Here is a 16480-nt window from a genome sequence, read left to right on the forward strand (position 1 = left end):
AAAATATTGTTGCATTTGATAATTAACGTAAAATGCCATTTAAAATTCAAAACGGAAGAAAATATAAAATCTGATCAATCATATCTATTAAATACAGGTATTGTCAAGTCCATCACACATGTTAAATTATTATAAACATTCATATGAGAACTCATACAAATGTATAAATTTCTGAAAGTAGTCAACATATCACAAATCAGCTGGGTGCCAGCAACTCTGAATGGATTATGACATCCAAACTTCAAAATGACACTGTAAGAAAGAACTGACAAAACAAACTATTTTTCTTTTTTAAGAAAAAAAATTCAGATATGTTTAAGAGAAAAAATAATGAATTACTATTTCTAATGCAATGCAGTTCAGTAATTGAATTTGACCACTGTAATGCACTACAACCATAGATAAAGGAGAAACACAATAACCTCAATGGGTACAGAAAAATTTATGCAACAAAGTTCATCACATATTAATGGATAAAATGTTAGCAAGTAAATGTGGAATTTTGAGTATGTTCAAAAATATACAGTAGCCAAGTGTGGTGGCACATGCTGTTAATTTCAGTAGGCAGAGGCAGGTAGATCTCTGTGGGTTCAAGATCAATCTGGCCTATGTAGGAAGTTCCAGAACAGCGCAGGCTGCACAGTAGAACCCTATCTTGGAAAAACTAAACAAATACATCTATAATAAATATCACTAAAAGTAAATTATTGAAAATTTTCTGCTGGCAGTCAACAATGGACGAGGATGCCCATCCTGGCTACTACCAAGCTTATACGACCAGCCTCAACCAGAGGAATAAGGCAAAGAAGAATTAAAAACCACAACAGAAGGAATAAAATTATATTTTTAAATGATGCAATTATATACATAAGAACCATGAAGACACTGCTATCAGAAGTGATAAGTGAATTCAGGAATGGCAGTAGATGCAAAGTCAACAACATGTATGAGTTCTCTTTAAATGAAGAAAAAGTGAAAAAATTTAAAAGCATTTAAAATGACTTCCAAATATATAAATTCTTAGAAGCAAATCTAATGAGAGAGTTGTAAAGCAGGAATGTCAAACATTATTTAGAAAAATATAACGATTTAAACAAATTGAAGAGTACACAATAGTCTAAGGAAAGACTGTGGTTGGAATGTTGTTTGTCTTTCAGTCAATCAATAGAAATTGTAAAATCTTAAGCAAAATTTCAACATTCTTTGGGAATTTGATGAGCTGGATATATACTTTGTATTCATATACAAAGGGAAAATAATAAAGCAAATAAATTCAAAATAAAACTGAATATACTATAACAATAGTATAATCCATGGAAGAGAATTGATGATGCAGATTTCATTCAAATTAAAATCTCTGCTCTGCAAAAGATTCTACAAAGAAAAATTCAAAAATGAAACAAACACCAAAAACAAACAAACAAAAACAAGTCATAGACCAGGAGAAAATGCTGCCAATGGATATGTTTGATAAAAGACAGCTGTCCAAAGTATACAAAGGTTTTCAAGACTCAGCATTGAGAAAACAATATAATGTAAAAGATGTGCCAAAGATCCTAATACTTACCAAACAAGACTCAGAGATGGTGAATGAACACATGGGAAGAGACTTCATATTGATGTCATTAGGCAAATGCAAGTTCAAATAACAATGAGGCACCACTACACCACCATAGGGCAGAATAGCCAGACTCCAGGACACTGACACCACCAACAGCTGAGGAGGACATGAAGCACCGAGAACTCTTTTTTACGGAACATGGGAATGAAAATGGTACCGCCATTTTAGAAGATAGCTTGGCAGTTTCTTGCCAAACCAAGCACATTACATCACCCAGCAATCTTTTTTGGTGTGTGTTTATCAAATTAGCCTAAAAGTTAAGTCCACACAAAACTCAGGATGAGGTATTTATTGCAACTTTTTACAATGCTTGTCAAACTCTGGCAGTGACCAAGATCCTTCAGTAAATAAAACTGAGAAAGTCTGATGTAATCACAAGATGGAATATTATTCAATACCAAGTGAAATGAGCTATCAATCCATGAAGAGGCATTGAGAAACCTTAAACACATATTCATCACAGAAGCAAAGCTGGAAAACTCTTAATATATAACATTTTGAAAAGGTCAAAGCATGCAGACAGTAAAAAGATAAATGAACCAGGTGGTGGTGACATACACCTTTAACCCCAGCACTCAGGAGGCAGAGGCAGGTGGATCTCTGAGTTCAAGGCCAGCCTGGTCTACAGAGTGAGTTCCAGGACAGCCAGGGCTACACAGAGAAACCCTGTCTTGAAAAACCAAAACAAAAAAATATGATTTCTAGATTTCAGAAAAGAGAGAGGAAGATTAAATAAATAGATTTTGAAGATTTGGGGTCAGGGGAGCTATTTTGTGGTACTCTAAAATGGATGCATGTCATAATGAATTAACCCAAATCTATAGTGTAGAGTACATAAAAGGAATCCCAACTAAAGTGATGGACTCAGAAAATATGTGTTAATACTGAAGCTCAAGCAGTTATAAGAAATGTACCTCTCTGGAGGGGATGAAAGGGAGGAAGATTGTGCCCAGATGTGGAGATTCTCAGTGTCTTTAATAATTTTTTCCATGGATTTAAAATTCCTTAAAGCTCATCATTTCAGATGAAAACTTATCCTGAAGATAGTAAAATATTTTATGGAGTTATGAGAATTAAGAAAGCATTGCATTATTGTTTGATATTTAAAGACAAATGAAATCTTTGAGCTGATTCCTGATCATCTGACTTATGCCAATTGTGACAACTCAGAAACAATGATCATCTTTTCAGTTCAGAATGCAAAGCCACCTGGGAAACTATGGACCCAAATCTTATGCACTTGAAAATTTACGTTGATTATACCTTTAAATGTGAAAAAAAAATCATTCAAAATACACGAGAATTTCCATGACCTTGAGAATGGAAAGATTTAAATAGGAGAAAAGTGTTACTCAGAAATGGAAAACATTGACAGATCAGGCTAAGGCAAAATTACTAAATTTGTTTCTCAAAGACACCATAAGAAGTTTAAAATAGAAGGCATAGAATGGGAAAATTATTTGCAATATGCATATGCAAAACTAACATTATACTAAGAATATAAATTCTTCTCCAGACCAACAAGCCATCAGACAAATGCCTCAGATAGAAAATGTCTAAAAGACCTCATCTTGAGAATGCATCTGAATGGTCAATAAACATGTGAAAATTTGCATCATATCATTGATCACTAGGGAAATGCTAATTAAATGTACACTATAATATCCATACTCACTAGAGTAGTTAAAACTGGGAAGACAGCATCAAATGTTGACAAGATTATGGAGTAACTGGAATTCACATGCATTGCTGGAATTACTCTTTCACATTGCTGGAAATGGAGCCAAATCCACTGAATACACTAGGCAAGCATTCTATGATTGAGCTGCATCTCTATCCCCAGCTTTTAAAGAAATGTCTTTGAGACAGTGACTCACTATATATCCCACACTGGCCTTGAGCTTGAGTGATACCCCATGTGTGTCCTCCCAGAGATGGGGCTATAGGGATGAGCCACCAGGGGCAGCTCAGTACAACTACTTTTGAAAACTACTTCCCAGTGTTTGCCAAGGCTAGATGTACTTTCACACTTGGATGCACAACAAACAGCTCTGATACATATGATATAGGCTGATTTTATGCATGGACTATGAAAGGTTGTTCATAGGAGTAACATTCAAAATTCAAAGTGGTGGCATATGCATCGAATACCAATACTTGGGAGGAAGAGGAAGGCAGTTCTGTGAGTTCAAATTCAGTCTGGTCTATGTAGAGAGTTCCAAGACAACTGGGGCAATGTAGAGAGATTCTGTCTCAAAAAACAAACTTCCAAACCAAACAAACAATGAGTAAACTGAAACGTAGAGACCCCCAGTGTCCCTTATCTGGAGTATATGCAAACAAATAATAATGCAAGCATATGGTAGAATGATAAACAATGAAAAGAGCATAGCACAGATCAGCTTACCAAAGAAAATGACAGTGATAAACCAGCCTACAACAGAGAGATACTCTACTGTCACTACATCACAAAATTTCTAAAAAAGGCAAAATATGCTGTCAATAAAAGTCAATGTAGTGCCTAGGATGAGAGAAGTAACTAATGAATGGCAAGAGGAACATTATTTATTTAGGTACATGCTATTTATTCATCTAGATTCTGATTACTGAACTATACTAACTTGGTGATTTTTTTTTGTTACATACATCTAAAAATAGTGCCTGATTTTATATGTTTATAACATTTCAATGAAAAGTAATTTGGGAATATTCAACTATTTTGCAGATATTCATTACATTGAATTTATGTATTCAAAATGTCTTTTGATCAATGTACCATTTTGATCATATAAAAAGTTATGTTCACTGAAAATTAACAAAGCGAATGTATTAGACCTTCTGGTTGCTAAGAACTGAAGATGCAATGGAGGACAATTGTGTATCTTAAAGGGTGTTTAAACACAGCAGGGCTGGAGCTGAGAATGAAGACAACACTACATGCAACACTAGAAAAGTTCGCAAGGTGGCGCTGCAGACTAACAATTTGTATAACAAGGCTCCCAGGATGCCCAAGGACGCCATTCCCAGAAATCAGAATCCTGAATGTTCTCTAAAAGAAGAGGGAGGGGGACATTTGCCTGAGATCTAAGGGAAAAGACTCCAAAAGCAATTTAGTAAGATTTAATTTGAGATTATTTCACCAAACCTTGTCTGTGTGGACTGAAACCGACGAGATTTAGAAGAAGCAGCACCTCCTGACTGCATCTGAACAATGGAGACAGCTGTAGCAAAAACGCCAGAGAAAAGGCAAGTCATTTTCCTTACTATATTGCTGTTTTTGTGGGAGGCTGATTCTGAGGCGATTAGATATTCCATGCCAGAAGAAACGGAGAGTGGATACTTGGTGGCTAACCTGGCAAAAGATCTGGGGCTCAGGGTGGGGGAACTGGCCACCAGAGGGGCGCAAATCCAACACAATGGGAACAAAGAGCTTTTGCAGCTGGATGCAGAGACTGGGAATTTGCTCCTGAGGGAAAAACCAGATCGCGAGGTGCTGTGTGGGGTGACAGACCCCTGTGTGCTGCATTTCCAGCTCATTCTGGAAAACCCTGTGCAGTTCTTCCAAACTGACTTGCAGATCACAGACATAAACGACCATGCTCCGGAGTTCCCTCACAGGGAAATGCTCCTAAAAATTCAAGAAAGCGCCCAGCCAGGGACTGTGTTTCCTCTGAAGGCAGCTCAGGACTCTGACATAGGGAGCAATGCCGTCCAGAACTACACAGTCAACCCCAACCTCCATTTCCATGTGGTTACTCAGAGTCGCGCTGATGGGAGCAAATACCCAGAGCTGGTGCTGGACAGAGCCCTGGACAGGGAGGAGCAGAGTGAGCTCACTCTAACCCTCACTGCTGTGGATGGTGGGTCTCCGCCCAGGTCTGGGATCACCACAGTTCGCATTGAAGTCGTGGACATCAATGATAACGCTCCCCAGTTTGTACAGTCGCTCTATGAGGTGCAGGTCCCTGAAAACAGCCCTCTCAATGCCTTAGTATTGGCGGTCTCTGCCAGGGATTTAGATGCTGGAATAAATGGGAATTTAGCCTACTCTCTGTTTCAAGGTGGTGGAGTTTCTCAACCATTTGTAATAGATGAAGTTACAGGAGAAATTCGTCTTAAAAGGGTACTGGATTTTGAGGCAACTCCATATTATAACATGGAAATTGTAGCCACAGATAGTGGAGGTCTTTCAGGAAAATGTACTGTAGCTATACAGGTGGTGGATGTGAATGACAACGCCCCTAAACTCACCATATCTTCGCTCACTAGTTCCATCCCAGAAAATGCTCCTGAAGCTGTGGTTGCTGTTTTCCGTGTTTCTGACCCAGATTCTGGGGACAATGGAAGGATGGTGTGTTCTATTCCAAATGATCTTCCATTTCTTTTAAAACCGACATTTAAGAACTATTACACTTTAGTGGCAGAGGGACCCCTGGACAGAGAGAGCAGAGCTGAGTACAACATCACCATCACAGTCACCGACATGGGCACACCTAGGCTCACAACACAGCACACCATAACAGTGCAGGTGTCCGATGTCAACGACAACGCTCCTACCTTCACACAAACCTCCTACACCCTGTTTGTCCAGGAGAACAACAGCCCTGCCCTGCACATAGGCACCATCAGCGCCACAGATTCAGACTCAGGCTCCAATGCCCACATCACCTACTCTCTGCTGCCCACCCACGACCCTCAGCTGGTCCTCTCCTCTCTCATCTCCATCAATGCTGACAATGGACAGCTGTTCGCTCTCAGAGCGCTGGACTATGAGGTCCTGAAGACCTTCGACTTCCATGTGGTCGCCACAGACCAAGGTTCACCCAAGCTCAGCAGCCAGGTGCTGGTGCAGGTGCTGGTGCTGGACGCCAACGACAATGCGCCCTTCGTGCTCTACCCGCTGCAGAACGCCTCTGCACCCTGCACAGAGCTGCTGCCCAGGGCGGCAGAGCCAGGCTACCTGGTCACCAAGGTGGTGGCAGTGGACCGCGACTCTGGACAGAATGCCTGGCTGTCCTTCCAGCTGCTCAAGGCCACAGAGCCCGGGCTGTTCAGTGTGTGGGCTCACAATGGCGAGGTGCGCACCTCCAGGCTGCTGAGTGAGCGCGATGCTCCCAAGCACAGGCTGCTGCTGCTGGTCAAGGACAATGGAGATCCTCCAAGGTCTGCCAGTGTCACTCTGCATGTGCTGCTGGTGGATGGCTTCTCTCAGCCCTACCTGCCTCTGCCAGAGGTGGCGCGCGACCCCACCCAGGATGAGGATTTGCTCACTCTTTATCTGGTCATTGCCTTGGCTTCTGTGTCTTCCCTCTTCCTGTTGTCTGTGCTGCTGTTTGTGGGGGTGAGGCTGTGCAGGAGGGCCAGGGCGGCCTCTCTGGGTGGCTGCTCTGTACCTGAGGGACACTTTCCTGGTCACCTGGTGGACGTCAGCGGTGCAGGGACCCTGTCCCAGAGCTACCAGTATGAGGTGTGTCTGACTGGAGACTCTGGGAACACAGATTTCAAATTCTTTAACCCCATTATTCCCAGTAGTGTGCTTCAGGACCTCTAGGTCAATTTCCGAGTCCAGGAGACCCATGTTTCAATAACCAAATCAGAATTAGTTGCTTGGCTATTAATATATTTGTTTTGCATTTAATAATCTCTCCTTGGAAGAGTGTATTTTATGGTGATTTTATTCGCTGTTTTTTATTGGTGTGGTTTTTCTCTTTTGGATCTGTGCTTCCTTTTTATCAATACAATCTTAATACATCTCTTTCTTTCACTAATTTTTATGGTATACAACCTTTTTGTGTTTCTCTGGTCATTTTAAGTGTGTTCTTGGGAACTCATTTCTTCCTCTTCATTATAACCAGGGTGGCTTTCTTCAACATCCACTTCAGATCGTCTCTTGTTGAGGCTATGCACAGAACCTGCTCTGTCGTATTCACTTTGATTTTCACTTTCACTGCAGCTTGTTAACTGTAAAATGTACAGCGTTCATTGTGAGATTTTCGGAGATGCACATACCATGCCTGGATAGAATTCACTTCCTTATCACATTCTTTAGTCCTGTTGTCTTCCTCCCCTCCACACTCTTCAATGCCCCATTTTGCTTTCATGTACTTCTTGTCTTTTAGAGGGTGACTATTTAGCTTAAATGATCTGCAGTTCCAATTCCCTCAAAATGACAATTTCATTCTTCTTGATGCCTGAATAAAGTAATTCCATCATGCATGTATGTGTTTTCCTCACCACACTTCTATTATCATGATAACACACCTTTGTGTACAGCTAATGAAGTGCGAGCATAAGATTCAGTCATCTGTCATAGTTTTATGTGGTTTGTTCACAAATGGAAGTAGTGTGTTGTTTTATTTATCATCTTTACTGACAACAACATTTAGTATTTCAAGACTTTATTTGCTTTTATACAGGCCAAAATTTCTTCTAAAATGTACCAGAAATAACTTTGCTGGACCTAAGCAATTGCAAGTGATGGAGTGTGCTTTCACCTTGTATGAGAAGACACTGAGTGAGGCATGTGTTTGGATGATGAGTTGATGTGTAAATGCTGGAAATAAATAAGGGCCCATTAAACTTTCAACAAAATATGCAGATGAATGGCTTTTAAGTGTTTTAGTCTTTTTATTGCTAATACTTGCCATAAATAGGGTGACCTGGGGGAAATATTTCCACTGGTTTCTATCAATAGGTTCCTTTCTTCCTATTTCAGTCTGTCTTGATGTAGAATTACTTGAAGATGAAATCTGTCAATCCACAGCAGTATTCTACCTACAACATTGTAATTAAGCAGGGTGCAAATATAATAGGAAAAAACAGTAACACTGGGGAAGTTTAAATTTTCTATAACTGAAAATAACACATGGAAGCAACCAAAACCACAGAATATGCCCATTTTGAGTGAATTTTTAAAAATAGTTTCACATAACAAGCCATTATTTCCTTGGCTAACTTTATTTTTGAAAGAATTTTCATATTTTACCATATATATATATATATATATATATATATACATATATATGTTTAGTATTTCAGTGTTTTGTCTACAAAAAAAAATATTGAACTTATAAAAACTTGAAAATCGTTTTGGAAACTCTGAGAAGCCAAGAATTTAATATTGATAGCTCTCAATCACCAGTCAGTATGGTTGTATAGTCATAAATACACTTATGTTCTTGCAGGAATGGAGGAACTACTTTCAAAGCAGGAAGCTCTCCAGCATAAAAATTTTTATACAAATGAGTCTTGTAGTACGAATTCTGAATAAATGGGAAAAATCTTTCCGTTCAGCCTAAACGCTTTGTATGAAAATTTTGATCATATTTTCATCCTTTCATACATATCTGAAATTTCTTGGAAATTATGTAATTCATGTAGGACAGTTTTTTGAGGGACTCTATAGTGTATGATATCACACTAAAGTGGGAAGGACTATATAGGTTAATGATCCAGTTACAACCGGAAGACAAAGGATGAGATGTTGCTAGTAGGGGTGCGCATGTGTGTCTGTGTGTCTGTGTCCATGTCTGTGTGTGTGTGTGTGTCTGTGTCTGTGTGTGTGCATGTGTGTGTGTCTGTGTGTGTGCATGTGTGTGTCTGTGTGTGTGCATGTCTGTGTGTGGTGTGTGTGTCTGTCTGTGTGTGTGTGCATGTCTCTGTGTGTGTCTGTGTCTGTGTGTGCCTGTGTGTCTGTGTCTGTGTGTGTCCATGTCTGTCTCTGTGTGAGTGGGGGGGGTGTCCAACACCTGGGGTCCAAGACATGTGATCTGTCTCTAATGAGCACCCCAGCCCCAGATCCTATTAGTAATTTAATTTGTGAATGGACTATATACATTGTTGGGAGTGTGGTCAGAAATTTTCCAAGCTGATAAGATAACCTGGACTGAATTTGAAGACAAAAAATCCCAATCAGTCTTGGTTCAAAGTTATTTTTAATTCTGGGCACTTGGAAATCATTTATCCATTTATTTGAATTCCTTTACAAAACTACTGCTACTATTTATCTTTTGAGGTTGGTTCTTTTTCAGTTCTCTCTGTGTAGCCTAGGCTGGCCTCCAACTCTGCTCCTCAGGTCTGGATTACAGATGTACCACCATGGCTGGTTCCCATGGTCTCTCTATATGGATATTTTACGAAGTGGAGGACTGGGGGTGGTTACCAGTTGTATAGTACTAACTATTGTTGCACTTCGGGGCATTTTACAAACCCCAAGTCAGATATCAGTGAAAGAGATGACTGTCTGTCAATTCTCTAGTAATAAGGTTACTATTATTTATGTACAAGTTGATATTACTGATATTTTAATGTTTGAAGAGGAAACAAAATTAAACAAAAACTGAGTCCTCTTTTTCATAAATAACTTCAGTAGATTATGAATAGACTAAAAGTGCTCTTTCAGTTTTCTTTATATTTTAGTTTGCAGTGCATAATGCAATTTCTCATTCAAAAAAGGTGCTCAATTTGCGGTCATTGGATAATTAGCTTGCAGCATTTGGGAAATCAATGAATTTCTTGAGGACTTTAAGATTTATCTCAAACTTGTGTACACATCAAATTTCAAAAGAACTATCCATACTTAAAAAAGGGAATGACACTTTAATTTTGTCAGAATAACACCAATCTCTATGAAGCTAGTTTCTCTAAAAACTCAGAGAATTGTAAAGTAATACATTAATCTCTAACTTAGTTCCAAATTGAGCTTATCCATCTCTTTCATTTTAGGGATGGGGAAAGAATACAAGATTTTTCTGTTCATCCAGTTAACTCTCAGAAATCTCTTTGCTGATTCCTTGGTCTCTAATTGCTGCTGCTATTGGCCTCTAGTTACTCTTTACAGCATCAAAATTAAATGAAAATTTCAAGATAGAGATTTAGTCACTTATTTTCAAAACATAATTTCAAACTATCCCTCATTTTTTCTATAAAGACATCAATTCAGAAATTTAACTACTTTCTTGAAAACCCACTGTCCTTTTTAAATGAATAACAATACTTTGATTAATCATACACTTAAGAATGAAAATAGTTTTCTACTGTTCTGTCATTCAGTACTGTTGATTACAAGTGCTGTGTCAGCCAGCTTCTCCAGCATTATATGTAAATCCCTGTTTCTTCCACAGTTGATTTTCCCAAAAGCAGAGAAGTGATAGATCTCATTTTATTTTAGATTATTTCATTTATTCATCACATTCTGACATTTGTTATTCCAGAACCCAAGAGTCATATAATACACTACAATTTTTAGTAGTTCTCATTTTCTTTTTCAAAAATTCCACTTGGCATATTTTCATACCAACTAGTACATACCTCCTAATTGTCGTTTCCTGCTTTTGATTTGACCAAATTAAATCTCTTTCACCCACAGTCTCTCTGTGTGGTCATGAATCTCTCTGTCCTAGGGGAGAGAACAAACATTTAACCTGTCTAGTCTTTTCTCATGGCCTTAGTCATCGTTAGTGATGCTGTTTTGTCAGCTCCTAACCGTCTTTTGGAAGTCCCTTCATACTGCCCTGGCTTTACTGGGCTTTAAAAGAGAGACTGGAGATCTCATGGTAGTTTGCACTCAGGTTTCATTGGATTCAAGCCTTAAGAATGTTGGCTCAACTTTGTCAGACACAGGTAAAGGTTCTATTCCACTCCTAACATTGTGTTTAGGCTAGGCCCAACCTGCCTCAGGGCTTATGATTCTGAATTTTCTCTATGAAGAAACAATCTCAGAAAAATGTCAACTTCTTCATAGCTGTTATTGTGTCATTTAACGTGTTAGAATGAGACCCTGTGAAAATATTTTATAAAGTAATTGATGAGTGAAAAACTACATGGAGTGCCAGATGTGATGGCACATACCTTTAATCCCAACACTGAGGAGGCAGATGTTCATGCATCCTTGTGTGCTAGATGCTTTACTAGTCTACAGCATGAGTTCCAGATGACAGAGCTACACAGAGAGACCCTGTCTCAGAACAAAACAAAACAAAACAAAACAAAACACACAGGGAAAAACTCACAGCAGCAATTTAGGCAATAAATGTGCAAATCTGACAGCACTCTGCAACAGGGAGACACAACCCCAAATTGCTGTTCTGAATGAAGAGTTGCTATGTTTAGGCTCTCCTGAAAACATGACATTAACTTGATCCTTCTTCGACAATTCCCTCCTCATAAAACCATATATCAAACATTACTGTTGTAATAATAAAGATCAGATCAACAGCTACTGAAAAACTCATTTATGGCAGTAAATTATGACAAAACCAGGCAAATATAACAACAGGAGGGAAAATCATAGACCTGTTTGCCATTGGTTTGAAGAGCCTCAACACAATACCAACACCAGTAACAAATGAGATTATACTCCACAGCTGTAAAAGTTTTACCCAGAAACATATTGGCTTAACATACAAAAATCAACACTGAAATATGTCTTGTGGGCAAAATGACACAATTGTCTCAATTAATGCAGAAAACATTTTAGAAAATTTAATAATTGGAAAAGGAAAACATCTATATACTTACACATGGTGTGGCCTCGCAGCCTAAGTAATCTGCAAAATGCTAACATTGCTAAACAAATTCAGAAAGTTTGTAGAACACAAGTTTGTAGAACACAAGAATTTTACCTTAAAATTAACTATTTCTGCATATTGCCATGGGACAAACCGGAAATGTAAAAAACGTCCCTTGGGATCAAAAGGAACAAGATGCTCAGAAAGGAAGCAGACAAGTGTGTAGATGAATTTCATACAGAACAGCAGACAACACTGAAGTAAACCACAGAAGGCCTGTGTGAGGAGGAAGTGTCTGTGGACCGGAAGACTCTACTGTAAAGATAACCTTCAAACTAGTCGATGACTGAATGGAATTCTTACCAAAAGGCCAGTTCACTTTTTTCCCCCAGAAGTTGCTAAGTGTCTCTAAATGCAAGGACTCCTGAAGAGCCAAAAAATACTGAAGAAGAACAAAGTTAAAGAAATATTCTAAATTAGAAGTCAAATCTTTGGATGATTTCTATGTGTTAAATACATAAATATTATTTTCTATTTGAATACAGGAAATATTTGTTAGTTGTTTTAGATTGCACCAAAAATTTATAGCATCAAACTATTTCAATCACTTTAGAATTAGAAAGTTAGCCAAAGTTAAATTTCAGTGCACTATTTGGTTTGTAGCTTTTGCTCTCAGGTGGTCAGCTGATAATTTAGATCTATACAATTGTATCTGTGCATCAGAGCATTTCAAAAGGTAATTCCCTCTACAATAATTTATACTCCTCACACAAACTGTTGATATTAACCACGTAACTTTGCTTTTTCAGCATTGTAAGAACATTCTTTTAGAAATATGATTTCCTGTTTTGTTTACCTGATTATTCAAAACTTAGACGTGTGTGTTTGAAGACTTGAGGTCTTCTGGTTTGTGTTCATGATTCCTTTCGTGCACAGAAGCGGATAGCCTTACCAGTTGTGCAGTTTCAGACAAAAACAATGTTGGCAAAGAAAAAAAAAAACTATATACACTTTCAATGTGGCATCATTTGGACATTAAAATGGAGTTTTGACATTAAAAAGCTGTTTTGACTTAAAACTAGAACTGTTTCAATTTCCCCAAGAAGACACAGGGTGGCGCTGCAGGCTAAGATTGTGATTAAAAAAGCACTAAAATGCCAGGAACCGCTTGTATCCATACACAACAAAAGGCTCAGGCAAGAGCTTTGCAAGCACTCCGGAGCTGTGAAGGGGTGTGAGCAAGGATATATTGGACTAATGTAAGATTAAGAACAACTTTGTGAAGATTCCTCTAAAGAAGAAACCAGAAGTCAGCGTTTCAACGCATTTGGAGATTGCTAAAGGATTGGATGCAAGCACTCACTTTCCCAACATGGAGAAGCTGGAGAGAATTCACCCAAACAGGCAAGTGATTCCTTTCCTTTTTATGCTGGTTTTGGTTCAGGTTTGCAGTGAGCCAACAACTCGATACTCTATCCTGGAGGAAACAGAAAGTGGATCCTTTGTAGCCCATCTGGCCAAGGATCTGGGCCTGAGATCTGGGGACCTGACTGCCCGGTCTGCACGGGTGGTGTCTGATGATTACAAGCAGCGTTTGCTGCTGGATCCCGAGACTGGGGATCTGCTTCTGAGGGAGAAACTAGATCGGGAAGAGCTGTGCGCCTCTGTGGATCCCTGTGTGCTGCATTTCCAGGTGTCTCTTGAAAAGCCAGTGCAATATTTTCAAGGAGAATTATTGATTCAGGACATAAATGACCACTCACCAGAATTCCCAGATAAAGAAATGCTCTTGAAAATACTGGAAAACAGCCAGCCAGGCACACGATTTTCATTGAAATTAGCCCAGGACTTGGATGTGGGCAGCAATGGACTTCAAAAATACACAGTCAGCCCCAACTCACATTTTCATGTCCTCACTCAGAATAATAGTAAAGGCAAGAAATACCCAGAATTGGTGCAGGACAGAGCCCTGGACAGAGAGGAACAGGCAGAGTTGAGCTTGACCCTCATGGCTCTGGATGGTGGGTCACCACCTAGGTCAGGAACAGCCATGGTTAGAATCCTGATCCTGGATATCAATGACAATGCCCCAGAATTTGTGAACACCCCCTATGAGGTGCAGGTCCTGGAGAGCAGTCCCCCAGGATCCCCAGTCCTGACTGTCTTAGCACAGGATGCAGATGCTGGCAACTTTGGGAGAGTTTTCTATGGCTTGTTCCAAGCATCAGATGAAATTCAACAAACCTTCTCAATAAATGAAGTCACAGGAGAAATACGACTGAAAAAGGAATTGGATTTTGAAAAAATTAAATCTTACCACCTGGAAATCGAGGCCATAGATGGAGGAGGTCTTTCTGGGAAGGGTCGGTGATGATAGAGGTGATGGATGTGAACGACAATGCCCCAGAGCTGACCATATCTTCACTGACCAACTCAATCCCAGAAAATGCTCCTGAGACCACAATCAGCATCTTCAGAGTTGGAGACAGGGATTCTGGAAGAATGGAAAGGTGGTTTGTTCTATTCCAGAAAACCTGCCATTCATCCTAAAATCCACTTTCAAGAATTTCTACACCCTGGTGACAGAGAGTCCACTGGACAGAGAGAGCAGAGCTGAGTACAACATCACCATCACAGTCACCGACATGGGCACACCCAGGCTCACAACACAGCACACCTTAACAGTGCAGGTGTCTGATGTCAATGACAACGCCCCCGCCTTCACCCAAACCTCCTACACCCTGTTTGTCCAGGAGAACAACAGCCCTGCCCTGCACATAGGCACCATCAGCGCCACAGACTCAGACTCAGGCTCCAATGCCCACATCACCTACTCTCTGCTGCCCACCCACGACCCGCAGCTAGCCCTTGATTCGCTCATCTCCATCAACGCCGAAAACGGGCAACTGTTCGCGCTCAGGGCGCTGGACTATGAGGCCCTGCAGGCCTTTGAGTTCCATGTGGGTGCCACAGACCAAGGTTCGCCCCCTCTCAGCTGCCAGGCGTTGGTGCGAGTGTTGGTGCTGGACGCCAATGACAATGATCCCTTCGTGCTCTACCCGCTGCAGAACGCCTCTGCACCCTGCACAGAGCTGCTGCCCAGGGCGGCAGAGCCAGGCTACTTGGTCACCAAGGTGGTGGCAGTGGACCGCGACTCTGGACAGAATGCCTGGCTGTCGTTTCAGCTGCTCAAGGCCACTGAGCCCGGGCTGTTCAGCGTGTGGGCTCACAATGGCGAGGTGCGCACCTCCAGGCTGCTGAGTGAGCGCGATGCTCCCAAGCACAGGCTGCTGCTGCTGGTCAAGGACAATGGAGATCCTCCAAGGTCTGCCAGTGTCACTCTGCATGTGCTGCTGGTGGATGGCTTCTCTCAGCCTTACTTGCCTCTGCCAGAAGTGGCGCGCGACCCCGCCCAAGACAATGAGGACTTGCTCACTCTGTACCTGGTCATTGCCTTGGCTTCTGTGTCTTCCATCTTCCTGTTGTCTGTGCTGCTGTTTGTGGGGGTGAGGCTGTGCAGGAGGGCCAGGGCGGCCTCTCTGGGTGGCTGCTCTGTGCCTGAGGGACACTTTCCTGGTCACCTGGTGGATGTCAGCGGCACTGGGACCCTGTCCCAGAGCTACCAGTATGAGGTGTGTCTGACTGGAGACTCTGGGACTGGTGAGTTCAATTTCCTCAAACCCATGATCGCCAACATGTTGCTACAGGAAACTGGGAGGGAAATTAGGGAAAATCCACACTGCAGGGACAGCTTTGTATTTAGTTAAGTGTTCAAAGTGGTTCAATGGATCTAAGAATTGTCATAATGACTCTTATATAAATAAGTGTAAAAAAGCACTGCACGTGTGCACCGGTCTAACAGCTCTCATTTTTCCTACTGATATGAAGCATCTCATTATACTACAGGTTTAGTAAGTGTTTTCCTCATGTTGTGATGTCTTTGGTGACTAATATTCTCATAACTACAAATAACTCAAGTAGCATAAGAATTGTTTAATTATTTTCTTCTTTAAAGCCAATAAGAGAATTTGAATTTCTGTATAATTGTGTTGCCTGTTTCTGCCATATACCTTTTTCTTTTTAAGTTTTGAATGCATAGCTTTTTGGGGTTTTTTTTTGAGACAGGGTTTCTCTGTGTAGCTTTGGAGCCTGTCCTGGATCTTGCTCTGTAGACCAGGCTGCCCTCAAACTCACAGAGATCTGCCTGGCTCTGCCTCCCAAGTGCTGGGATTAAAGGCGTGAACCAGAATGCATAGCTTTTTATTTGGCCTTAACATGCTTGTTTCTGTCAAATTTATGTCAAGACAGCCTTCATTAGAACATTAGTATGCTCAAGTATGACACTTGAGAG

The 16480-nt window shown here is 40.5% G+C and overlaps 1 protein-coding gene and 1 pseudogene across 1 annotated transcript; both read left to right on the forward strand.

The window, feature by feature from the left end:
• Window positions 1–4394: 4394 nt before the first annotated feature.
• LOC114686182 (protocadherin beta-8-like) lies at window positions 4395–8518 on the forward strand. The gene has a single exon (XM_028860827.2). The coding sequence runs from the start codon at window positions 4833–4835 to the stop codon at window positions 7170–7172; it is 2340 nt and encodes a 779-aa protein (XP_028716660.1). The 5' UTR covers window positions 4395–4832; the 3' UTR covers window positions 7173–8518.
• An 849-nt stretch (window positions 8519–9367) lies between these two features.
• Window positions 9368–16238, forward strand: LOC114686175 (annotated as a pseudogene).
• The last annotated feature ends 242 nt before the right edge of the window (window positions 16239–16480 follow it).

Source organism: Peromyscus leucopus, chromosome 19 (genome assembly GCF_004664715.2).
Source record: "Peromyscus leucopus breed LL Stock chromosome 19, UCI_PerLeu_2.1, whole genome shotgun sequence".
NCBI lineage: Eukaryota > Metazoa > Chordata > Mammalia > Rodentia > Cricetidae > Peromyscus > Peromyscus leucopus.